This window comes from Gadus chalcogrammus, chromosome 22 (assembly GCF_026213295.1).
Source record: "Gadus chalcogrammus isolate NIFS_2021 chromosome 22, NIFS_Gcha_1.0, whole genome shotgun sequence".
Lineage (NCBI taxonomy): Eukaryota > Metazoa > Chordata > Actinopteri > Gadiformes > Gadidae > Gadus > Gadus chalcogrammus.
In genome coordinates, this window is record NC_079433.1 from 13318851 (window position 1) to 13345926 (window position 27076).

At 50.5% G+C, this 27076-nt stretch overlaps 1 protein-coding gene across 1 annotated transcript; it reads left to right on the forward strand.

The window, feature by feature from the left end:
- Positions 1 to 239: 239 nt before the first annotated feature.
- Positions 240 to 25786, forward strand: LOC130376271 (raftlin-like; the record flags this gene model as incomplete). Its single annotated transcript, XM_056583492.1, has 10 exons — positions 240 to 545; positions 5453 to 5605; positions 16569 to 16755; positions 19285 to 19393; positions 21233 to 21998; positions 22693 to 22896; positions 24264 to 24373; positions 24532 to 24635; positions 25231 to 25306; positions 25646 to 25786. Coding segments are annotated over exons 2-10 (1845 nt in total), but the record flags the coding sequence as incomplete, so codon positions are not given.
- Between the last annotated feature and the right edge of the window lie 1290 nt (positions 25787 to 27076).

Consider the following 27076-nt stretch of genomic DNA (forward strand, 5'->3'; position numbering starts at 1 on the left):
GGAGCCAGACATCCTCGGCAGGGGGTACTTTTTACTGTATTGAGACACTAACAACCCTGGACATTTTTAAATGCACACACACCAATAAGTCGAGATTTAAAAAAACGAAGAGGACATAGCGTTTCGTTGTTTGAATGTTGACTTGCCTAATAAGGGCGTTTCTTTAGAGAAGCGTTTTATTTATCTCCCTCGTGTTTTGAGAGAGGGAGCGGGAGATAGAGTTGGAGAGGGGGGGGAGCGAATGTTTCCAACCAGAACCGCACGTTGTATGCCAAGTCGCCCTACGGTGGCATATCGGCAGGGCTGTGTTAAACCGAAGACTCCGCTTGGCTTTGAAGAGCGCAGTATGGTTTTGTCCCATCATCCTCAGACGCCATCACCGAGAGGACAGTCGGACTTGACACGAGTATTAAGACATTCGGCAAAGTATTAATTTGAGATTTATGAAGGCCTATTGCACAATAGAGGGTCCTTTTTAGAGCCAGCAAGCCCACTCGACTCAACTCCAGCGCGCGCACAGCGACTCATTTGACTGTTTACGACTGGTAAGTCTTGCAGCTGTTTACGATTATATTGTTACTGTAGTGTCCCGTTTCACGTATGCAGACCCTACTCCTGTTGAGACGACTCGAGGAAAACTGCGTTTAGCTAATTTCGGTTATCACATGTTCTCGCCTTTTAAGACTATCGATGTAAATATAACTTTATTTGAGTGGTGTACTTTTTTCCGTTTTTTCCTCAAGTGTACGTATTCAGGTTGCAGCAATCTGTGAAGTGAACTTGATATATGCCGATATGCATGACAATTTATAGAGGCAGGATCATGCGACTGTATTATCTCAATAACCGGTCAATTGCCACCTTTGACTCTGAGCCAACCCGAGCGGCCACGTGCAGTGGACCGGGATAGCCTGGAGATGAGCACAAAAAGACGCTCGCCAGAAAAGCACATTTGGAGATGTAGAATGAACGCAGTAGGTCTTTGAATCAATTATCTACCAGCTCGCGTTCATTTGTTCATATAACAGAAGTAATTGCCCTCTTTTAAGGTATATGGGCCACACAATATGCTCCTGGGCGACAGAGCAATACATCACTGCCACGATTTGTTTCAGTCCCCCAACAAGAAGCCCAATTAAAAACACCGTTTGGGGTTCGCGTTGGGGGACCGCACCTCCCTCAAGGAGCGAGTTGACAGACACGCGCCCCGGCCCCCTCCTCGCGTTTATTTTGTATCTTCTTCACTCATCCCTTTTCTTTTGTTGAGTGACTGTCAACACTCGTCTACGTGCGACACACACACAGGTTGTGTGTGGTTCAGGGCAAACGCCTCCGTTTCACAGAAAAACATGAGAGACAGAGAGAGGGCTCGAACGGTGACAGAGCTCAGATGGATTATCCTCGTAGTGTAAATCCGTGCTTGGTTGCGCTGTCAAAAAGTCTCAACGAGGGCGAGTCAAGCAGCAAGGGATCCTCTAATGAGAAGCATCCACTTACCGTCCATCACCCGCTCTTATCTGCCTTTTCTTCTCTCACTTTATTTGTGTTTTTTTTCCCTTTTCTTCGTCCCCTATTTTTTTCAAATGCTGCATGCTGCTGCCGTCCCATTTTAGCATCACACTTGTAGGCCTATATTTGAAAGTGTGTGAAGTCAAGCGTTTGATATTAAGCTAAATCCAAAAAGGAAACATTACTGTTGACGCAATCTTACCTCCCCTGAAAATCCGGGCTTATCTTCGACTTGTGTGCATCCAGACGGAAGGTTATTGTGGCTGCCTTTTAGGAGAAACCTTTGATGATGACATTATATATTATGCATTACACTTTGGATGACATTGGACAGGGGTTGCACAAATCTAATAGGGGCCATTTGAATAACATTGAAATCGAAATGGTCAACATGTGGAGCAATAAAGGCTAACATTTTGCATCATGTTGTAAAAGAACAACAAGATGTCCATTGATATAATATGACAGGGGTTGATGGTTCAGGGGTACGGTTGTAGGTCACTGCGATGGAGTCCACACCCGCTTTAAGAGGGATCACAGAAGGGGTCGACCCATCCTTCAAGCGCCTCGGGCCGGGCCAACTCTGTGGGGAAATAGCCCTGTGTGTGTGTGTGTGTGTGTGTGTGTGTGTGTGTGTGTGTGTGTGTGTGTGTGTGTGTGTGTGTGTGTGTGTGTGTGTGTGTGTGTGTGTGTGTGTGTGTGTGTGTGTGTGTGTGTGTTGGTCCGCGCGGCTCATAGCAACAGCAGGAACGGCAGCGGGTTGTGTAGCGTGTTCCGCGAGGGAGGCTCACCAGTGAGCCAACAGATGGAGGGAGAGCAGCGCCGAGGGAGGGAGAGCGAGGAGCACAGAGGGGCGAAGAGGCAGGACGGACGGACGGACGGACGGACGGACGGACGGACGGACGGACGGAAGCAGCAGGCTGCGGCGGGCAGGGAGACAGGGGAGGACTTCCAAGAGAGGGGGGAGGGAGGGGGGGAGGAAGAGGGGGAGAGTCCCGTGGGAGGAAGGAGCAGTTTGAGGAGTGGATGGACAAGGAGATGAGGGATGAAGGAAGAGGAAGTGGAGAGTGAGAGAGGGCGAAATGGAGGGTGAAATGGAGACGCAAGCGTCGGTGGGAGATTGGGAGAGGGGAGGAGTGGCGGAGGAGGAGGGAGAAGCATTATGGTACAAGCAACAAGAAAGGAGGGCAAGAGAGCAAGGAGAAAGCTAACGTTTCGCAAAGAAGAAAAAAAAAAAAGACAGGAAGCAAAAGATATTCCCCATTTCCCAAAAGCTCCCTCTATGACGTCTCCAGTGAGGATTTGTTTTGGGATATGTGTTTTGAGTTGTGGGGAACATCAGACTTGTATAGAGGGGAGGCTTTTCAGTTCATGGCAGGAAACAGAAACACACAGAGATACCGTGACAGGGAGGTTGGGCCACAAAGGATTAAACGTACGAAGAGGAAGGCAATAGATTTAAAAAGTGGTAATAAGAGTGTATATCAAGGGAAAGTTAGCCATCTCTTCGTCGTCTAATGGTACTCATCTCCTCCACCCCTTGGTCATTCTCACTAATGACGGGTTCCGGGGAAAACGACACATCATAATGGTGGTTCTGTTGCAGAAATGCGGACGTGCAATGTACAACAAACGCATTACACTAAAGATGCTGTTTCTTTCATACCTGCGCCTACCCTTTCTCACTTTCTCACTTACACACACACACACACACACACACACACACTCACAGTCACACTCACACACAGCGCGATGTGTGCTTGAGTCACAGACATTGACACATGCACCCGTGCGCGACCCGAGGCGTTCTTAATGTAGTCTGCTAGGCTCGTTAGTCGAGGTAATGTCCGTGCACTCTGCCCGGCAGGGGGGGGGGGGGGGGGGGGGGGGGGGGGCACCTGGGCATTCTCCACGCCCGCTGAACGGATACAGAGATACAGATATTAGCCCTATCGCTTGTGCACGGACACACACACTATCACACACACACACATACGCGTACATTCACGGCCGTACGTAAACCCCCCTTCCTCAGCGTGCGTGGGTCCTAACAAGCCGTGACTGACGAAGATGGGCTGTGGAACCATGGGGAAGGGTTGAGCAGAACAACGCTGTCACATCACATTAGAGTGTGGTGCCTAATGGCCACACCCTGAGTCTGACAGGATGCAGAGAGAGAGAGAGAGAGAGAGAGAGAGAGAGAGAGAGAGAGAGAGAGAGAGGGGTAAGTAGAACTGGAAGGGGGAAACAAACTAGCCATCATGCCACATGCTACTCTATTCCAATGTTTGCTGGAGCAGGATGCTCCTGATCGCAGTTTCCTATTCTCTCCTCTTCTTCCTCCTTCAAACATGTATGCCTGCATCTTTAAACACTACAAAAAAGACCAAGACAGTCAATGGGGAACAGTGGAAGACCCTGAACACGGAGCTCCTGCTCCATGTTTGCTTCCTTTCCGCTCACTTTATCTTGGCTATGGGTCTCTTGTTGCTCGCCCTCCCCCTCCCGTACTTTCCTCACTCTGTCTCCTCTCCTCCTCCTCCTCCTCCTCCCCCTTTCCATCTCCTCCAATATGTCCCACTACCATCCCTTCTCCTCCCTCTTATCTCTTCTCCTCTGCTCTTGTATTCTCCCTTCTCCTCCTCATCTGTTTCTCCCCTTATCCCTTTTTTTTTTTTCTGCTGTTCTCCTCTTCGCTCCACTTCTCCTCTTCTCCTCTCCCTCCCTGCTCCCCTCTTCTCTCATGTGATCCCTTCCCTCTCGCCTCCTCCCTTCTCTCATGTTCTCTCTTTCTCCCCTTTATTGCCTCATATAGTCTCCGCTTCTCCTACTCCCCTCCCCTTCTCTTTCCTCTCCTTCCACTATTCTTCCTTACTCCCCTACCTCCCTGCTCCTCCCCTCCTCTCCCTTCTCCACCTCTCCTCCTCCCTCTCCTCAGCCACCTCCCTACTCATCGCCCCTCTTGTCTCCTCCCTCCCCTCCACTCCCTTTTCCACCTCTCCTCCTCCCTCTCCTCACCCACCTCCCTACTCATCGCCCCTGTTGTCTCCTCCCTTCCCTTCCCTTCCCTCCTCTCCCTCCTCCCCTTCTCCTCCTTCCTCTCCTCCTCTGGTCTCATCTCCTCTCCCTGCTCCTGTAGTCTCCCTGTCTAGCGTCTTGTTCTGCTTGACAGGGCAGGATATCACTCTCATTTCTGCTTTAATTCAGTCTGATCAAACATGTCGCTCCCAATCAGCGCTATTTGATTAGGAGGTGCCCTGTATTCTAGCCCGGCACGCAGGTAATGGTTGACACATTCATATTCACTCTTATTAGCGTGTGTGTGTGTGTGTGTGTGTGTGTGTGTGTGTGTGTGTGTGTGTGTGTGTGTGTGTGTGTGTGTGCAAGGAGGGAGTGGAGGGGAGGGAGGTGGGGGAAGCAGATGAGGTGAAGCCCCATCTCGCTCCCATGTCCACCATGAGATTTCAAGTGGTTTGTGTGTGCATGTGTGTGTGTATGTGTGCGCCTCCCTATCACACTCTCTATTGGAAGTGCTAATGTGTTTCATATATTTATTAACTCTATCAACCACCATAATTCTCACTCACACCTTGGAAGACTTCCTTTTTTCCCCTTGTTTCTCTATTTCTCTTTCTTCCTTCTCCTCCTCTCTTTGTCTGTCTGTCTCTCTCTCCCCCCTCTACCTTTATGTCTCCCTCCCTCTCTCTGTGTCTCTCTCTCCCTCCCCCCCCCCTCTCTCTATGTCTTCCTCAATATCTCTCTCTCTCCCCCCTCTCTCTATGTCTTCCTCAATGTGTGTCTCTCTCTCCCCCCTCTCTCTATGTCTTCCTCAATGTGTCTCTCTCTCTCCCCCCTCTCTCTATGTCTTCCTCAATGTCTCTCTCTCTCTTTACCCCTCTCTCTATGTCCTCCTCAATGTCTCTCTCTCTCCTTCTCTCCCAAGGAGAGATGGGCTGCCGGCTGCCCAAGCTGCGTAAGGCAGAGGAGAGGCAGAGCCCCGGAAAGATCTACTCCACACTCCGCCGGCCTCAGGTGGAGACCAAGGTGGGCGTGGCCTACACCTACCACTTCCTGGACTTCCTGCTGGGGAAAGAAGGTACATGAGTGAAGGCAAAACGCTCCTCTAGATCCAGATATAGCTGCATTTACTGCTCTGTGTTATTTTGTTGTGCCTGTGACCCCATTTTCTGGGCTTTGAACCCCTTTTGCAACCCCAATTTCCTTCATTTGTGTTCATCTGCTCCCCCCCCCCATCCTACACACCTCCCACACACAGCACACACACACTGTTTGAACCCAATCAACATCTGCCCATGAAGCCAATGTCCCGGAGAACGTGTGCGCATTGCACCACTCTTGTCGATTAGTTGTAAGTTGCTTGTGGCTACGAATCATTACACAGTCTGTTCGTCTATACGGGACCTTTATGAGACCTCTCCAGCATTCTAAATTATTATTGCTTTTGTTCGTGGCAGACGCAGCGTTGCAGAAAGCACGCTGTAGGAAGCACGCTGCAGAAAGCACGGCCCTCCGACTTGTCACTGGCAACTGCTGAGTAGCGGGGATTTGAAGCTTAAATGGCCCAAGAAACTCCTCCTTAATGTGAACGTACACATGGCTTTTAATCTGCCTTCTGACGCCGTGACAAAGCCTTTTATCCAGTGCATCTGTTAGATTGACGGTAAATCAACAAGGGACATATTTGCAGCACTTGTTCCCGTTCTGCGGCAGACTGAAAAGCCGAGTCTATTAAAGGACATGGGGTTGGGGAATGGGAGAGGAGAGGAGGGGAGCATCCTTGCCTTGTATGATACGGCGGTGGCGGTGACGGCTCCCGGGTTTAAACTGCCTGCCGAACTGTCGAGGTCAGCAACTCTGGGAGAACAGGGCTGTTTCTCACTGCCGCTATCTGGGGGGAAAGAGGGGGGCTTATAAACCGGAGGTGAAGCCTTGCGTGGCGCCTCTGATGCAGGGGGTTCAAAGCGTGTGATAATTCTCAGGTGTGGTTCTACTGTAGCCTGCGAGCCCTAGCCCCCTCAGCCCCCCTCCTTTCTGCGACTTAACAATGACAATATACCAGAGCTGCCTGTTTTTATATGGTGTTTGGGGATTTATGTGTGTGCGCGGGTGATTGCGACTGTTTATATCTGAGCGCGTGTTTATCTGTGTTAGTGTATGTATACGTGTGATCGAGTATTTGTGTGCATGTTTGTGTGTGTTTGTCTTTTAGCGAGCCTGTGTGTGTGTGTGTGTGTGTGTGTGTGTGTGTGTGTGTGTGTGTGTGTGTGTGTGTGTGTGTGTGTGTGTGTGTGTGTGTGTGTGTGTGTGTGTGTGTGTGTGTGCGCGTGTGTGTGTGGATAGTTTGTGTGTGTGTGTGTGTTTGTGTGTGTGTGTGTGTGTGTGTGTGTGTGTGTGTGTGTGTGTGTGTGCGCGTGTGTGTGGATAGTTTGTGTGTGTGTGTGTGTGTGGGTGTTTGGGTGTGTGTTTGAGCGAGGGCATGTGTTTGAGTGTTTGAGAGTGTGTATATGCGTGTGTGGTTGTGAGGGCTGTGCTGTGTGTGTTTTATGTGTGTGGATAAGTGAGCCTGTGTGTGTGTGTTTTTGTGTGTGTGTGTGTGTGTGTGTGTGTTTTTGTGTGTGTGTGTGTGCGTGTGTGCATGTGTGGGTGTGTGTTTGATGAATGAGTCGGTGCGTAGCTCACAGCTTCTTGAGGCGCTTGATGAGAATCCTCCAGAGACGTGTGGATTCTAAAAATAATTTATCATCCTATTTTCCTATCGAGTGGATGATAAAACAGAACCAAATCCATCCGTCTTTCAGCCTGTCTATCATTCTGTCTGCCTGCCTGCCTGTCTGTCAGCCTCTCTGCGTGTCTGTCCACCGGTCTGTCCCGCTCACTCTGTGTGTGGTTAGCAGGTGCTAACCGTTTGCTCGAGTTCCATCTCCTCCGTCTCATCACACGACACTGTAGCAGACAGGACACCTATTGTTTCCGCCAAATGGCAGCTCTCTCCGTTTGGTTCTCTGGGGCCACCAGCCAACCCGGTTATGTTTGGCAGCGCTCAGAGTGTGGACTTGGCAGGACCACAGCCCGATCTGGGGAATTGAACATGATAATGGCAAAGAGGGAGCGCTGATGCTGTGATGGGCGTGCACCCACACACACACACATGCACAAACGTACGCCCACTTACACACAATTACAAAAACATACACATGCATGTTGAAACATGCACGCCCAATTTGGTTTACATTTAGGGTTTCGTTTAAAGGTATTAGTACGATTTTAGTCTTTGGTTAAAGATTAGAGTTGCATTTTTGTTGTTTTAGGTTACGGGTAGGGGTTGTGTTAGGGTTAAGGTTAGGTTTTATGCTTTGGTTTTAGGGTTAGGTTTAAGGGCTTGGATTTGGTTTTAGGGTTTGGTTTGAGGGTTAGGTTTTAGGGCTTGGTTTTGGTTTTAGGGTTCGGTTATAGGGTTAGGTTTAAGGGCTTGGTTTGGTTTTAGGGTTTGGTTTTAGGGTTAGGTTTAAGGGCTTGGTTGGGTTTTACGGTTTGGTTTTAGGGACAGAGATCAGGTCCCAGGACAACATTCCCAGTGCGGATCCCATAGTCCCAGGTGGTTTCCAAGGGGCCCCATACCATTTACTCAGTAGATTTTATTGATGTTAACTGAAAAATATTACTGAATATTTCAGTATAAAGAGTAACACACTCTTAACTCAGATTAGAGCGTTCCACTACGGGCACACCAAACAACAGACGGTCGGGTGGGAACGAAGGGGGGCGAGAAGGATTTCAGGGCAAGTTGCAGATTGCAGATCAGATGAAGGGGGGAGATGATGACAGGTCGGTCAATTGGCAGCAGAGAGAGCTCTGTGGGAGAAGAGCGAGGATTGTGTAAAATTTTAATTTGCTTTGGACAAAAACATTTTCAGCTTAATTTTGTTGGGAACATTTCACTGATTTCATGACATCGGTGAGGACTGGCCTATTGTCCCTGCTAAAAACCATGCCTTCATTACAAATAAATACACACCACACATGCTCACGCAAATACACAACAGGTAAGAGCCCACACACGTACACACAAATAAAGGCAATTGTATGTCTATGACAAATCTAGTCCTTCATCGAGACTTTGTTTCTCTTCAGCGTGCGCTCAATTTGTCTCAAACACACACCGACACACACCGACAACACACAAAAACTCACAGCAGCACGTGGAAGCGTATATACTTCTCCGTCACCGAGGCTGGTGTTATCTCGAGACAGGCAGGCCGGTTATTTATATGGAAAACTCACACACACCTCTCAAGCTTCTTAAGACTGCAATACACTCTATTTTCAGATAAATACAGTCACTGCGTGGGTGTGTGGATGTGTGTGCGTGTGTGTTTTTGTGTGTGATTTTCAGCACTTCTCTTTTTTTTACTTTTTCTCATTCTCTTTCTCTCTCTGTTGGTAATGGAGACTGGCCCGGAGAAGTGAAGGATTCCTGCAGGATAGCTCGCAGAGATTGAGAGAGCTCATTCCTGGCAATAGCGTGTGCATGTGTTTGTGTGTGTTTCATACGACTCTCTCGAACTTTGTCCGTACATAGCATTGTTTCTTCTTCCTGCTTCTCCTGATCCCTCCCAGACAGTCATGATAAAATAGTTCTGCCTAACCAAACCAACCCCCCCCCCCCCCTCTGAACAGCTTGTCTGTTAACCACAGTAACTACCTAAGGGGGGGGGGGGGGGGGGGGCTGTTGTGATGGGCCAGTGATGAATCGTCTCTGACTCAGCCGCTGAACTGCTATGGAAAAACAACCCTGTTTTTTTTGTTTTTTTGTATTTATGAGCTCCGCCAAAGCCCCCCAGCCCCTCAAGCCCCCCAGTCCCCCTCACTCCCCCCATAAGTTATTTCCTGGTGGCTCAGATATGCTGTCTCCAATCGGGTCACGGTGACCCGCTCGTTAGCTGGGAGCGCGGGGGTGGTGGGTGCGGTGGTTTGTGGCGGGGTGTGTGTTTGTGTGGGTGGGTTGGTGTGTGTGGATGGAGGGGGGCCCGGGAAGCGTTTAAACGCTGCAGTGTTCTTCGGCCTTCAGGCGCCGTCCAGCCTGTGATTAATCCAAATGTTTGGAGTGCATTCGGCCCGTTGTGTCTGTTGTTCACATATTTTAACGTGAGCAAGTCTATCCGTTGCGACTTTGTCCAACCTTATATTGTATCTGAGATTATTCAGAACTCCACCATTTGCAAAGCACCAGCTTGCTTTGCAAATCATCTTGACCTATGAGTTAAAATGGGAATCAGAAAAAGCCCTTCACGGTGACATTTCTGTCTGTCCCTCCCTGCGTGTGTCACGATGAACCAGCTGGACTAAAGGGAACATGGATAAAGTTCACAAAAAACACCAGAGAATATCCACAGAAAGAGAGAAGTCGGTTTTTTAGTAAGTAAACTGTAAACCAACAATGACACGGATGTCGAGAACGAGTAGATTGCTGCAGCGTTTTTGTGGCGAGTTCTGAGGAGAGATATGATGTGTGTGTGTGTGTGTGTGTGTGTGTGTGTGTGTGTGTGTGTGTGTGTGTGTGTGTGTGTGTGTGTGTGTGTGTGTGTGTGTGTGTGTGTGTGTGTGTGTGTGTGACGGAGGGGGGGCAGCAGTAGCGGCAAACTGAGAGAGAGTGTGGCGTCAAAGGTGTGAGGTGGGCGCGAGAAGGAAGGAGGAAGTTGGGGAACGAGGGAGTGTGTGAGAGGGCATGTGGGTGTGTGCGCATGTGGATGTATGCGTGTGTGCCTGTGGCTATGTATGTGTGTGTGTGTGTGTGTGTGTGTGTGTGTGTGTGTGTGTGTGTGTGTGTGTGTGTGTGTGTGTGTGTGTGTATCAGAGTTCATGTGTGTGTGTGTGTGGGTATGTGTGTCTGAGAGTGCATGTGTTTGTGCCTGTGGCTATGTGTGTTTGTGTGTCTGTGGGTATGTTTGTGTGTGTGTGTGTGTGTGTGTGTGTGTGTGTGCGTGCGTGCGTGCATGCGTGTGTGTGAGTGAAGGTGTGACTGAGGCTGGTCTCAGGAGCAGACGGCGAGGAGCTGAACCCCACTGATGACTTACTGCCTCCCCGCTGAGACCCGGACCCACTCAGCTCATTAAAACGTACATACACCCCTGGTGCTCTGCATTAGTGTGCGTGTTTGTGTGTGTGTGTGTGTGTGTGAATGTGTGTGTGTCGGGGCTTTTTACTTAGCAAGCATGTCTCCTTTTATATGTGTGCAGCTCTGTATAAATGTGTGTGTGTGTGTGTGTGTGTGTGTGTGTGTGTGTGTGTGTGTGTGTGTGTGTGTGTGTGTGTGTGTGTGTGTGTGTGTGTGTGTGTGTGTGTGTGTGTGTGTGTGTGTGTGCATGCATGCATGTTAGTTTGAACTATGCGTTTTCCTGTGGAGTAGCTACGTGTGTTTAAGTGTCTGTACTTATTATGTGTGCGTGTGTGTGTGTCAAGGGAAATGAGTGAGTGAGTGTGTTGAGGGTGGGCGTTGAAGGGGTGAAGGGGTGGTGTTGCGTGTGTGTATATGGTGGGTTGTTTGTCATATAAATTAATCGGTGTGTTTGTGTGTGTACATGTCTGTGTCTGTACATGAATGTGAGTGACTCAGTCTATGAATGTTTTTTTTTTGCATGGATGCATCTGTGTGTGTGTGTGTGTGTGTGTGTGTGTGTGTGTGTGTGTGTGTGTGTGTGTGTGTGTGTGTGTGTGTGTGTGTGTGTGTGTGTGTGTGTGTGTGTGTGTGTGTGTGTGTGTGTGTGTGTTGGTGTTATTAATGGAAAAAGAACACCATTACACAAATATGGCGCGCTGCTGAAGATTCAGAATCTATTTGTCACCCTGTGTGATGAATCCGTACCATTCCAGTCTGGGTGATGCTCTTAAAGCAGTGAGCAAGCAAACTGAAAATCCATTAGGTTCCTCAGACCGGCGAAACTCCAGAAGAATTTCCCCAGCACACGCTCCAGTAGCTTCCGTTGTAAGGGGGCTGGAAATGATAAACAGTTGTAGTAGGACCAAGAGTCTTTATTTTTTTCTCGAAGATCTAATAGTCTTTATGGCATTATGGGTAGCGTACGGTCTGAGAGAAACAATGAGAGAGAGAGAGAGAGAGGAGAGAGAGAGAGAGAGAGAGAGAGAGAGAGAGAGAGAGAGAGGGGGGGGAGAGACGGAGAGAGAGAGTGAGAGAGAGAGAGAGAGAGAGAGAGAGAGAGAGAGAGAGAGAGAGAGAGGACACATGCCAGGCTCTGCAAACACAGTTTCGCACGAGCACCCCCTATGCCTCCTCACTTCCTCAATCTGCTAGAAAATAAAGTGTCTACTCTTTCTGCATCGCCGCCAAGTGTTTCATAAACACATTTCTTTTTTTTGTTCCACGTACAAGAATCTCCAGGGAACAGTATAGAGCAGTTAGAAATTAATTCTTTTTTTTATTCCCCTCAATCATGGATGTCCCGGGGCCCTTTTTATGACTGCGTTATTTTGTTTGTTATATTGCATCAGAAGAAAAACATGAAAATCATGTGACGAAGCCTTTGACATCAACCTCCAAGCCATCCTTTATAATCCTGGCTGTTCTCTAAAGCCAAGGAGACAAAATGAACAGAATCCCTCACAGAGCTAACACTTGTAACCGTAATGCGGGGAGTTCACAGCCACCTGAAGTTCACTTTCAGCCCTCCTGCCAGGAACCCTTAGGCCTGGCATTAATGTTGTGAGAGGCTGACTGGCTACTGTCATGGCCGCCGGGTACATTCCCCCACAGTGGGGGAGCTTTGGACTCTGCCAAGTTGATTATTTTATGGCTTTAGAAGGGGATCTCTTCTGCAAACCTCTGCAAGCCATTAGAAGGCTATTTAAATATACGTGAACCTCCAGCCAGTGCCGGGATAAGCCTGCAGGGATGCTGTGTCTTCAAATCCCCACATGCATCACCTAGCAGGATTAGAGCAAATACTCTTCTCTCTCTTATCATCCGGTTCTGTCTTCTAGTTTTCTTTCGTTTCCCTTCTCCCGTCTCTCTCGCTTGCTCTCTCTCTCTCTGTGTTTCCTTTTCTCCTTTATCCATCTCTTTATTTATCCTCTGACTTCTCTCTCTTTTTCTCTCGGTCTCTCTCTTTCTCCTTCTCTGGCTTCACTCTCTCTTTATCTCTCTCTTCCTTCTCTGCATTTTCCCCCTTCTCTTTCTCCTCTCTCTCTCTCTCTCTCTCTCTCTCTCTCTCGCTCTCGCTCTTGCTCTCGCTCTTGCTCTCTCGCTCTCGCTCTTGCTCTCTCTCTCTCTCTCTCTCTCTTCTGCCATCTCTCTCTGTTGTTGTCATACTGCAAACACAAACAAAAGGGGGGGGGGTGATGTACAAATAAACATGAGTACAAACTGTACACACATACCAGTCGGATAGTCACGATTAAACATGCGTGTTGTATACCCAAAACCCATTGACACATCAAAGGCAAGCAACACACACACACACACACACACACACACACACACACACACACACACACACACACACACACACACACACACACACACACACACACACACACACACACACACACACACACACACACCACACACACAAATTACAGCTTTGTGGTTTGAATTAATGGGGCTATTCAGCAGCTCTGGAAATGAAGAAAGCCTCTGACAATTCAAACGCTGATCACTCTGATCCAGGGTCAAAAGGTTGGCGGCTTAAAACGTGCCCCGCACACACATCATGTGACCCTCTCCGCCGCCTCGGAAGGAAACGGCAAAGTGGGGAGCAGAGAGCTGAACAGGCGCTCATCTGGACGTTACTCAGCAGGGCGAGAGTGCTGCCATTTCTATGTCTCGCTCTCTCTCCATCTAAGTCTCTCTGCAACAAACAAATGAACCCACCCCCCAATCACACAACACAAACACACACGCACAAACACACACACACACACACACACACACACACACACACACACACACACACACACACACACACACACACACAGACACACGCTCTTTATACCACACACACACACGCCAGCCTCCCACCAGCGTCCTGTCTGTGTGGTGACGCTCTGCCCTGCAGCCCTTCCCAGGCCGGCCAGCGGAACAACGGCTGTATTTAAAAGTCGGCAGACAGTAAATTAAGTTGCTGTTCCGTTCTACCCCCCTACCCCCACCACCCCCTGCCAGACCCCTAGCCTCAAGCTACCATGTATTGCCCTCCACCCAACCCCATACCCCCCCCCCCCCCCCCCCCCCCCAATCATATCTGTACGTGCACTTTGGCTGAATTAGCTTTAATGCCTTCGCCATGTCTTGTTGGGAGTATGAGGGCTAATCACGCCAAGCTAATGATGGCTAATGGCTGTTTATACTCCTGTTTTCTCCCAACGTCTCCAGCTGGTATTATCATGGCTAGACTCTCCTCCCTCAGACAACATATTGGTTTGTGTGTGTTTTTGTATGTGTGTGTGTGTGTGTGTGTGTGTGTGTGTGTGTGTGTGTGTGTGTGTGTGTGTGTGTGTGTGTGTGTTGGTGTGTGTGGGTGCACATTCACGGTTTAAAGTAGTTATTATGAAAATAGGAGTTATGGGAGGAATTTCTGTTTGCCATTGTTTGACTGGAGTGTGTGTGTGTCTATTCCTGCATTAGGTTTGTGGATGTGTGTGTGTGTGGGGGGGGGGGGGAGGGGGGGGGGGGGGGGGGGGGGGGGGGGGGGGGAAGCGTGATCACGATCTCTGGAACAAATTGAAAATGAGATGGAGAACTCATCACTCTATTTTACTGTGTATGTGTGTGTTTGTTTGTGTTTCTGTCGATGTGTGTGTCTATGTGTGTTTGTTTGTGTTTCTGTCGATGTGTGTGTCTATGTGTGTTGGTTTGTGTGCCGCCATGTGCGAGACAGAGACTAGTTAATTTATGCAGGTTATTTTCTCCTCTCCAGACCCATGCAAATGAGATTGAATGGAAAAGGATGACAACCATTCAGCCACCAACAGACAGCCTCATCTCTCTCTCTCTCTCCCTCTCTCTCTCCCTCTCTCTCTCCCTCTCTCTCTCTCTCTCCATCTCTCTCTCACCCTCTCTCTGTTTGAATCTCTCTCTCTCTCTCTCTCTCTCTCTCTCTCTCTCTCTCTCTCTCTCTCTCTCTTTCTCTCCCTCTCTCTCTTTCCATCTCTCTCGTCCTCTCTCTCCATCTCTCCTCTCTCTCTCTCTCTCTCTCTCTCTCTCTCTCCCTCTCTCTCCTCTGCCATCCCTTTTTCCTCTTTTCATTTCCCCGTCTGCTTCTCTTTTTTTCATTTGACCAATTGTTCTCTTCATCCTTTTTCTCTCTCCCTCCCTGTCTCTCTCACCTAGCGCCTCACACAATAACATAATCACACACACACACACACACACCCACACCCACACACACACACACACACATGCCTGCACGTGTCTATCCAGCCATCCCCAGTGTGCCGCCACATTGACCACAATGCATCTGCTTCACACACACACACACACACACACACACACACACACACACACACACACACACACACACACACACACACACACACACACACACACACACACACACACACACACACAGCGCCCCGTCTGGAAGCTGCCGTGGCGGTTTGCGTCCACACGATAAGCTCAGATAACCGCGTCTCAGGGCAGAGACGGCCCTCTCCCGGAGCCTGTGTTGTGCCGCGTTGTGTTGTGTGCTCACAGCAGATACCGGGCCTCAGTGTTAGCGATAGCCGCTAATACCCGACCGACACACTCCAAAACTGCACAATGCTACAATGGAAACTGCATTGTCTTCGCGGAGCCTTTTGTCTTTGTGCATTACGTGCGTGTTTTTATTTGTGTTTTTGTTTTGTGGATGCGGTGGTGGCGAGGCGACGGCGGTGGATTTGCTCGGTGTGGTAGTTTGTGTAATTATGTAAAACACATTTGATAAAAATGAGAGTTTTTGTCCAAGTAAATGCAGGGAGGCCCACGCCTGTGTGCGATCGCGTTGTATTGTGTGAATATATGTGTGGCGCGTATAATTAAAAGTGAATTGTGTGAAAGTGCATGATAAAGGGGATATGCAATATTATCCACTCATGTGATGAGTGTGTTTGTCACAAAATCCAAGTTTGCATTTGATTTCACATTGGCACATGTGTTTATGTGTGTGCGTGTGTGTGTGTGTGTGTGTGTGTGTGTGTGTGTGTGTGTGTGTGTGTGTGTGTGTGTGTGTGTGTGTGTGTGTGTGTGTGTGTGTGTGTGTGTGTGTGTTAGTGTAAGGCTGAATGGGGGGGCTGCGTGCGCGCCTGTTGGTCCCCGAGCGTTTCAAAGTGGGACGGGGTGACAGTGAGGCGGCACGTTAGTCATTGTTTTGGTGTAATTAGTTTCAGATTTAGCGTGAAGATGCCATGTGTTGCGGCTGACTGGCAATTACCACGCGGAAACACGCTCTCCCCCTTTCAGCCCTTTGTCTAGTCCTCAATCCTTCCCCGACTCTGACACGCTATCAACCATTCATGTCCAAATATCCCCATCCATGTGTCTCTCAATGCCTACTCTCTCTTTCTCTCTCTATCCCTCTCTCTTCCCTTTCCATTCCCAATGGGGATGGACTCCTCTCCACACCCCCCCCCCCTATCTCTCTCTCTCTTTTATTTATATTCCCCAATGGGCATGGACTCCTCTCCACCCCGTCACTCTCTCTGCTATCTCTCTCTCTCCTTCCCTGGGCCTTCCTATTTTTAACCTTTCTGCTGCTCATTTCCTCCTCCTCTTCCTCCCTAATTTTCTTCCATACATCCCTCATTACCTCCAATTCCATGTGCTCTTTCTCTCCTCTTCCCTCACATCCCTCCCTTTGTCCATTTCCCCCTCCCTCCCCCCCTCCTCCTACCTCTCCCTCCCTCCCCCCCTCCTCTCCCCTCCCCTCCCTCCCCCCCTCCTACCTCTCCCTCCCTCCCCCCCTCTCCCTCATCTCCCTCCCCCTCTTGTCCCCCCCCCTCCTCTCTCCCTCCTCATCTCCCCCCCCCCCCCCCCCCCCCCCCTCCAGAGGTGGCGGTCTCCTCGGTGCTGTGCCTCTCCTCGGTGCGGGAGCTCCCGGTTCAGGTGCGGGAGCTGTACGCCCAGGGCTTCGTCCTGGTGGCCCTGCACCCCTTCGTCCACCCCTGCGGCCCCCGCCACGCCCGCATCCAGCGCCAGCTCCACCGCGCCGTGTTGCTACGGGAGACGCCTCAGAGGTAAACCTTACCCTCCCTCCCTCCCCCCACCATCCCCCCCGAGAGGTAAACCATCACGCAACCCCCCCCCCTCCCCCCAAAGTTGGACCCCCCCCCCCCCCCCCCCCGAGAGGTAACCATCCCTTCCACCCCCTCCCCCCGAAGGCACGACCCCCAACCAAAAGTGAAAATACAGTGGACCCAGCAGTGATCGAACCCAGGAACATTTGGTTGGGTGTGGACCAGCCCCTACACTGTGCTGCATCTTATAGGTTTGTGTCGGTACCTGGGAGACGCAGGCATCTGGTTCTGCGTGGGTGACTCTGCACTCAGACTATATCTCGCCACGGTTCCTGGGACATCTGGCGATCTGAATACTGTGAACAGAATGATCATATGTCGCACAAATGGGATCTAATTTACCACTCTCCTGTAACCTCATGCTAGTCTCTCTTCGGTCGGCTCCGTGTTGTGTTCGTTGTCACTTCATCGTCGGCGTCAATGAACCGGAAACTTGTGGCAGGAAAGGGAGATCGGCGTGGACCAATCAAAGTCAGCCTGTTGGCTGCTTCTTTCTCCCCGTAGTTATATAAAGTGGATCACGTTATGTTCTACAACGGTAACTCGGGAATCCGACCGTGTTCGAAACAGAACTTTAATTTAGTTCTGGCGAACCTAGCAGTGCTTGCTTCTTGCATCACATCTCAGGCACAGCAGAAATAATAACGCATGCATAATCCATTCAAATCCATTGTACAATTTCATTGTAGGCGTAGAAAGGAACGGAAAAGGCGAGAAGGGAAGGGCTTTATTTAAGCCCGCCGTGGTCGTGATTCTGCTGCGTGCGGCAGGGGAGGAAGATGTGAAGCGTGATTCAACACGTTAAGTCCTCGTCCTGCGATGACATCTCCGCCACATTTGCCTCCTCTTTCTTTGCCGTGTTGAATTTTAATATCGGCGTCTGTATTTATTATCACCCTTCAACTCGCAGGGAACTGCTCAGTTTCACGTCGTATACATTATGACACACAACCAAATGCACCAACAAATGCGCTGACGCACGCCCACACGCGCACACAGAAGCGCAAGCACACACACACACACACGCATGCACGCACACGCGCAAGCACACACAAATGCAAGCACACACACACACGCAAGCAAGCACACACACACGTAAGCACCCACACACGCGTGCACACAGCAGCACACACACTACATGTGCTGTGTGGGAGGATCCAAAGATGCACATGAACACCCAAGAGTTCTCGAGGCTGAAGTAGTTGTCAAAGTGGTATTCTCTGTAAACTGTCTTTCGCATCGACGCCATTGTGGAAGTAAAAAATAAAAAAAATAAACAATTCATCATGAATCGCTCCTCCGTTGCTCCCGTTCAAAAAAAACGGCGCTCGCATCGGGAGCACAGACGGGCGCTGAGCTGCTGCTTTTGATACCAGCGGTGCCCTGCTGCTTCCCGGCACCTGTCGCCGTGGAGACGACTGATTGCATCATCAGCCCTCGCCAGAGGGGCGACGTTAGGCTGAAAAAGCGAGAGGAGAGGATGGGAGAGGGGAGGGGAGGGGAACAGAGGGGAGGAGAGGATGGGAGAGGGGAGAGGAGATGGGAAGAGAAAAGGGGAGGAGAGGAGAGGATGAGGGGGGGCAGAGGAGAAGAGGAGAAGATGAGAGGAGAGGAGAGGAGAGGAGAGGAGAGGAGGGGAGAGTAGAGGAGAGGAGAGGAGAGGAGAGGAGAGGAGAGGAGAGGAGAGGAGAGGAGGGGAGAGGAGAGGAGAGGAGAGGGGTGGGGGGGCAGAGGAGAAGAGGAGAAGATGAGAGGAGAGGAGAGGATGAGGGGGGACTAGAGGAGAAGATGAGAGGATAAGGGGGGGGCAGAGGAGAAGATGAGAGGAGAGGAGAGGATGAGGGGGGAGGAGAGGAGCGCCCCATCCCTCTCTTTCATGTCTCCTCTTCAGACGTGGCCGCCCCATTCTGTTATCCCTCCTCTTCCTCATCCCACCCTCTATGATCTCCCATCTTCGCAGTCCTCCATGAACAGGAACCCTGCGAACGGAGCAGTCTCTGTCCAGACTCCCCGGTACAGCCACCCCGCTGACGGAGGAAGGGGCTAACCGCTGTCTCCCACATGACCTCGCTCCCCGTCTGAATAGCTCCTTTAATCCCTTGTATGATTGTGTCCTACGGCGCCTTGGTCTATTGTGAGTGGAGTAGACTCTGAATATATTAAATTGGAATTCACATTGCAGAATTTGGACACCTCCATCTCCGAACTACACTATATACCAGGCGCGATTTGGGAATTGTAAGAATTACATATCTTTTGAATCATTCTCTATTAATATTTTGTGTCTATATATTTAATCTAATATTAGGGTTGTGCATTTCTGAGCACCACATGAGTATCATGTGCAAACGGCAGTAGAGTAATCGGCTCTAACTAACTACATGTGCTCAACCAGTTTTCACTTGAGTTCTTGACCTTTCTTGTGTCCCTGCCCCCCCCCCCCCCCCCTCCCCTCCCCTCCTCCCACAGCTCAGAGAAGAGCCAGCTGAAGTGGGCGGGGCATCACCTGGAAACAGACGTGTGTGTTTCGGGTCAGCAGGCACCCGACCCAGAAGCGATCCAGAACTACGTGAAGAAGGTGAGACAATGTTAGAAACAAGAGCCAGCCACGCCAATAGGAGGACACCTCATACTCCACGATACAATCTCCCTGCAAGGTCTTAATATGAATGTGAAATTATCAGAATCGGTATTTGTGTTAAAAAAACACAGAGCCAGCGTGTCATTGGCACGGACTAATGATTAGATGAATGGATGAAGGTGCAAACTTTTTTTTTCTTCTCTTGAATCCGACTATTCAACGTGCCCACAATGGGAAATGAAAATGCGCTCTATTGAAGGAGATTTGCATCTGAACAGCCAAGCAGTACAAAGGGAAACGTGATTGGGTGAAAACGCAGAGTGCCAGGGAGTATAATGTGATAGGCTCCGGCAGCCGGGCATGAATAACCAATCAGATGGCAGATAGGAGCCGTGTGCTGCTCCGAGTGACGGGCAGCTGTGTGTCGTGGGTGTGCAGCAGGGAAGTCATTTTTTTTAACATTTGTCTATGAATAAAAATCGAGAGATCTAGCACACCCACTTCCAAACATCCCATTAGAACACAATTATTTATGATTACAACGATTTATGATGACTATATGCTCTGTAAGGTGACCTTGGGTGTCTTGAAAGGCGCCTCTAAATTAAATGCATTATTATTATTATTATTTACAAGATATCGTTAATCTATTCCCAATTTATCTTATTTAGTTTCGAGTGATTTTACAACGAAAATATAGTCCTGGGTTTACTACAAGTTCCAATATGTCAAACCGAATACATTTATAGTATTTATTAGGATATTAAATGGAGGTGCTTTCCTCTTTTTGACCATGAGTCGTTTGTGTCTTTTTTCTTTTCTCAATGTGTATGCGTGTGTGTGTGCGTGTGTGGAAGGAGTAGATTGTCAATCGTGGTAGGTAATGGGAAAAAGATGGGTATCATTATTGTTCAACGGTAGTTTGCATGTTGATTTCTCTCTGTCGAGCCTGTCAGCCCAAATATCAACTGGCAATTAACTATGCAGGCTCTGCAGGAAGCAGGCCCACACACACGCACACACACACACACACGCACGTTGCTAAGATAATGAGGTCCTTTTGTCATTTGAATATTTGATCTTCGCGGATGATTAGGTTGGCTGTTGTTTTGCAGAACAACTCCTCTGCGTGTGTGTGTGTGTGTGTGTGTGTGTGTGTGTGTGTGTGTGTGTGTGTGTGTGTGTGTGTGTGTGTGTGTGTGTGTGTGTGTGTGTGTGTGTGTGTGTGTGTGTGTGTGTGTGTGTGTGTGTGTGTGTGTGTGTGAGAGTGGGAGCGTGCAAATGAAGTATTTCTAATAGCTCCAATGTAAATAAGATTGCAGAACCTTTTAGGTGTAGAGGAGAAATACATCACAAGCAAGACATGTTGGATATATATAGGAGATGTGTACTGTTTATGTATGCATGGCGTCCAAATCCATGCTAGCTTATCTTAATGGACAGTATGGTGTAATGACCATACTGGGGTCTTCAAATCCCAAGTAAAGGCACTGGGTGATCCCCAATGTCTGAAGCCTTACCTCCTGTATCTCAATGATCACTTTGAATAAAAGCATCTCCTGTATGACTGCCGGAGCCATTTGTATACGGCAGCGCACAGTGGTTTACTGTGCACTGCCGTATTACCGTTCTGACGCACGCGGTGGCATGTGGAGGAGGGCGTTGTATTTATAGAGAACCCTGGCACAGGAAGCCAGCTGTTGCTTAGCTCGTAGCCCTTCATAACAGGTATGGTTTGGATGAATGTGAATGATCGTTTTGGAGATTTGAACGGACTGGTGAGCAAATAGATACCTATACATTTGAATCGCTAAACGCGCCGTTTCGCCCCCTCAGATCCAGGACGTATCCGACCAGGGCGTGACGTTCGTGGGCTTCCTCCAGCAGCCCGGCGGGGGGCCCTGCTTCCTGGGGCCCTGGGACCCCGAGGACCTGTCCTCGCTGCACTCTAGCCCCTCCCCCATCCACCGCCACGCCTTCAGCTCCGGCAGCAGCCCCTCGGACCCCGCCCAGCCGTCCCGGGACGCCTCGGACCCCGAGCGCACACCGTCGGACCGGGCCGGGACGAGCCCAGAGGACCCCGGGGGCCCGACGGGCGACCCGGACTACGACCCGTCCTGCCCCGTCCCGGGACAGAACTGTAGGCCCGCCCCGGAGGAGGAGCTCCGCGCGGCCGTCCCCCACGACCCCACCCACTCAACGACGATACCTCAAGACCCCCACCGGGCGCACCCCGACAAGGAGGGCGCCGGGGGGCCGACACACATCTGCGGGGAGGTGCTGAGGGCCTCCAGGGGCCTCTGCCCGCTCGCCTCCGCCGAGACCCCGGACCCCGGCCCTCCAGGGGACCACTACAGCCCCCCCGGGGCCGGGAGGAGGAGAGCGGAGTGCCGGCTAGCGGACCCCGCGGACACACACCCGGGCTCCCCTCTGCTGGAGCCCGGGGCCCCCGAGGAGAACGGTAACCTGGGTTACCCGGAGGGTCAGGACCACGAGCGCGTGGAGGCCAGCCTCAACAACAACAACCACGTGTGGAACACCAAGAGCTCGGAGGAGAAGGCTGCGGACCCGCTGCCCCCGGTGGGGGCCCACACGCTGGGACGTGAGTACAGGGCCCCGCCTGTGTTTGGTTCAGCCGCCGGTCTGTTCGGTAGCCGACTGCAACCCCCTGAATGGGTAGAGTGCTGGAGACTTCTGGGAAATTATTAAAATGCTAAATTAATTTATGAATGCCAATCCCAGTTTCTGCTCATCCAATTTCCAGCCATCCAGGGGAATTCCCACCCCTAGTTCTGGAGCCAGCCTTGACTCAAGGCCTTTGTAGTTAATTTTTGTGTGTGTGGGTCGGTGTCTCTGTTTGTGCGTTTGTGTGTGTGTTTGTGTGTGTGTGTGTTTGTGTGTTTGTGTCTGTGTCTGTGTCTCTGTGTATGTCTCTGTGTGAATGTGTGTGTGTGCGTGTGTGTGTTTGTGAGTGTATGTCTGTGTGTGTGTGTGTGTGTCTCTGTGTGTGTGCGTGTGTGTGTGTGTGTGTGTGTGTCTGTGTCTATGTGTGTGTGTGTGTGTGTGTGTGTGTGTGTGTGTGTGTGTGTGTGTGTGTGTGTGTCTGTCTGTGTCTCTGTGTGTATGTGTGTGTGTGTGTGTGTGTGTGTGTGTTTGTGAGTGTCTATGTCTGTGTCTGTGTGTGTGTCTCTGTGTGTGTGTCTCTGTGTGTGTCTCTGTGTGTGTCTCTGTGTGTGTGTGTGTGTGTGTGTGTGTGTGTGTGTGTGTGTGTGTGTGTGTGTGTGTGTGTGTCTCAGGGACCCAGCTCTTTGCGCTGTACAACCACACGGGGGAGCTGGAGAACTCGTCCAGGTTCTACTCCCTCAGGGTGCCACTCTGCATACAAAAGGAGGCGGGGCTAACCACCGAGGTCGACGCCCACTGGCTGGACCACATGACCCAGCACTTCACAAGCGGCGCTCGCCTCATCGACGGCTTCTTCCACCTCGCCGACGACAACGGTGCGCAGTCTGGTGGCATTTGGGGGATTTCCGATAGCGAAAGGGCAGAGCCACAGTGGGCTGTTTCTAGGGAACAACATATTCTGGACTCATAGCCAATCGAATGGCAGCCTCAGTATATCGAGGTGACGCCATACAATTATTATTTGTTGAATGACATTTGCCTGGCAATGCAAGATTTTAGGCCAATGATATCCTCCTGGAGATTACCTGTGTAATTAGGAAGCTTTCTTGTCTAATAAACATATCTCAGACAGGGATCACATTACGTTTAGGGGATTTAGCAGACGCCTTTATCCAAAGCGTCCATTGTAGAACCAAGGGCCAAGCACTACCAATTGTTAGGTTAACCCATTCCCTGTCTAAAACCAAAATAGCTAGGCTAAGATGCTAGATAATGCTTAGTGCGAGGTCATACAACATACAATAATGGCCGAAGAGGGGGGTAGGGGGGGGGGGGGGGGCTGTGCAGAGTCTAGGTCAACTCTGAACAAGTGCATCTTGAGTCTTTTGCGGAAGCCTGTGAGCGAGTCTGCGGTCCTGACGTCCACAAGGTGCTCGTTCCACTACTGCGATGACAAAACATGGAAGAGTCGGGACTTTCATGATCGGCCTTTCATTGTTCGGCCGGACGCGTGGCGGTACCAGGCGTCGGGCTGAGGCAGAGGAGCACGTTAGAAGATATGCGACAACCAGTTAAGAACAAAAGGGCAATTTTACGAGAAGTCTGACACTTGCCCAGGCTGAAAGTATATTTTTCTACACTAGCGGACAATTTGCTGGGCGTTATGAGCTGTAAGTCCAGGCTCACAGTGTCAAGTCCCTGTTGATACCCCATGGCATGATGCAGCCTAAGCCAGCCGGGGAAGGGGATCAATTGTCTGAGATTGGAATGGAATTGAACTTTTTCTCCTCCAAAACAAACGCGTCCTGTCCCTCTCACTCCAATCCCCTCCCCCCGGCCCCCTCCCTCTATCCCCTCCCCCCGGCCCCCTCCCTCTATCCCCGTGCCTCGCACCTTCACTCAAACACCATCACCGAACCGCTCTCTAACACACACACACACTCTTATCACGCGCTCTGCTGCCACCCTCCCTCACACACTCTATCACACACTCTCTTCCCCGTCGCACGCTATCATTACCCCTCGTCCTCACACACTCCATCATCCACACACACACACACACACACACACACACACACACACACACACACACACACACACACACACACACACACACACACACACACACACACACACACACACACACACTCCATCATCCACACACACACACACACACACACACACACAAACACACACACACACACACACACACACACACTCACTCTTATCTCCCTCTCTCCAGACAGCGGGATATCGTCCGTGGACAGTGTGTTCATCTTCCAGAGCCCCGCCGAGGAAAGCACGGCCACCTCCTACGACGCCATCGTGGTGGAACAGTGGACGGTGGTGGATGTGCGTGGTCCCTCGGGAGACTTCAGTACACTTTGGTGTCCTTTAAAGCGCCCCTCTGTCATCAATCACTGAATGATTCATCTGTGCACAACACAAGAGTCACATAAGGGATTGGGGGAGGTAAGGGGTTAATCCTCTGTGCCCTGTCTCCTGCCCAGGGTGTCGTGGTGAGGACGGACTACATCCCCCTGCTCCAATCCCTGGCTCCCTACGGTTGGAGGCTGATGTGTGTGTTGCCAACACCTGTTGTCAGGACAAACAGGTGAAGACCTCTGACCCCCCCCCCCCCCCCCCCCCCCCCCGCCCCTGCCATCCCTTGCCGACAGTGCAGCACAAGCACATGGGCATTGATTCTGTTCCAGTCCCAGTATGTCTTTTCTGTGGATGTATGTTTACCACAAACACACAAGAGGTATCTCAGAGGACTGAAGGTGTGTTTTGTTCTACCAGTGCCTGTTTAGTGACGTCTTCCATTAAAAGTCTTTCTGACATCTTGGATGTGTTTATCGTCTGTGGTGTTGGGGGGGGGTTTATTGACAGGGTAGGCTCACAAAGTGCGTGGAAAGCGAGAGATCTGACTAATCACCATCACACCACACGCTGCTCGGGCGGCTTTGAAACGCACCGCCCCCCGGCTGTGAGCAAACGCTTTGTTATTGACGAGAGAGGCTGCTCCTGTCTGCTAAACTTTTCCACGTCGCACACGACAACCTTTGAGTAGAAACGACGGCGGCGACGCCAGCTAGCAAACACCGCCGCTCCGCCGATCGTAACATGACAGCAGCCGGTATGAAATAACTAAGGTGCTGCCCTCATCATCTCCTTCTTCTTCTTCTCCTTCGTCGTCTTTCTCACAGCGACGGCAGTTTGTCAACCAAGCAGATCCTGTTCCTTCAGAGGCCCACGCTGCAGCGCAAGAGGAAAGACTTCAAGGTGGGTGCCCCCGGCGGTCTCACCCGGTCCACTCAAACATCTGTCGCCGTCCGCGCCGCCTTTAGGCGAAGCGTCGCGCGGGAGGGGCCGTTAAACATCAGTCACGTTGCTAAATGCGGGATGTACAGGAAAACGTACAAAAAAAGTACTTTCTGCCTTTTTTGTTCCATATCTAATAATAGACAAAGAGTCCATGCCTGCGTGCCCTACCTGGGACCCAGGCATCAAGGAGGTTCTTCTGTCGTTATGTCTAGTGAGTTGTGAAGAGAGGAAAGAGGAGGAGGAGCCGGTTTGCGAGAGAGAGGAAGCGTGTCCAAACGGAGCCGTTTGTCTTTTCAGATGCTGAACCTGCGAGGTCGCAGCAAGGCCCGGAAGAGCTACAGCAGCGAGACGCCCGAGAAGGAGCGGGAGAGCGCCTCCCCCGTCTCAGAGAGCGAGGTGGACGAGCTGCTGGGCAACACCAGAGAGGAGGAGGAGGAGGAGGAGGAGGAGGAAGGAGGGTTAATGGTGGAGGAAGAGGAGCGGGAGGAGGAGAGGTGCCAGGGAGCAGGCACCTGGGGAGGTGAGGAGGCGATAATGAAGGAGGCGGAACTCCAAACAGATTCTTCGCCACCGCTGTCAGAGGGAGGAAGCGTTTCCGACGGCAACCAGGAAGAGGAGTGCGCCGAGGTGGATTGGGCCTCGACGGCCAAGCAGGAGAAGAGTGTGAGATGGACGGACGTGTGTCAGAGGGCGGACAGTGGGCTCGAGGAGGAGATGAAGGATAGGATCAAACCCCAGCTGAGCGAGAGAGCGCTCTTCTCTGGGGTTTGCTGAAGTAAAACCAAGGGACCCGAGTGGGATTTTAAAATGGTTGAGCCCTTTCAAAAAAATTATTAATTGGAGTTATGTTCGGTGGATTATATTATCTGTGGCCATTGCCAGTATGATGTTTCTGTAGTGCTGTGGCTAATGTCTTAAATCTGGCCCGCGTAGAGTGTTAGCACATGAGCCTTTATTTGAGGTTGTAGCCCATTAGCTCCCTGTATATGGTAATTACTGTTTCACCGCTTTGGGTCAATGTTGCTAATTTTAAATCCCACTCCTTTAAGGAGTATCTGGATGCCACACACTAAAGTAAAGCAGGTTTCCTGCCCAAGCCTTAACTTTTCTGTTCTTCAAATCCCTGTAGTTTAACCTTCTTATCTAGGACCGTACAAACATAAGGGAGTAATGATGTCACAGGAATCATATTTTTATATGTGAAGCATATTATTAAGAAAGGAAAAAACACTAAATCAGACGAAATGTGGAAACAGTGGATGTGAGTTTATTGGCGTCGGTGAAGTAATAAATTGATTTCCGGCTAAGGTTAGGTTGGCTGAGTGAACTAGATATAAACCGATTCTTTTTTTGTATCGCTTATTTCCCGAGCACCTGTGTTATGTGTAAGTGGTGTGATGGTACCATCTTTAAATAGAGGCACAGGTGTCAAATAAATCCTCCTTGACGGAAAACAACAACCCCCTTTCCTCCCGCCGTTCTGCCTCCATGTTAAAGATCTGGGTAGTGTATTCCGGCGTGCGAGGATAATTTGCAGCGATAACTCAAAAATGAGTTCCATCAACATGACCCCCCCGCCGAGCGAGAGCGGAGAACGAGAACATCGCTCCCATCTCGCTGAGGGACGCTCGCTGATCCTGACCAATCAGAGCACTCCTAGAGCTTCCATTACGGTGCACCATGGGAGACTCTGGCGCCCACCTGAAATGAGAACCCATTTCTGTGTAC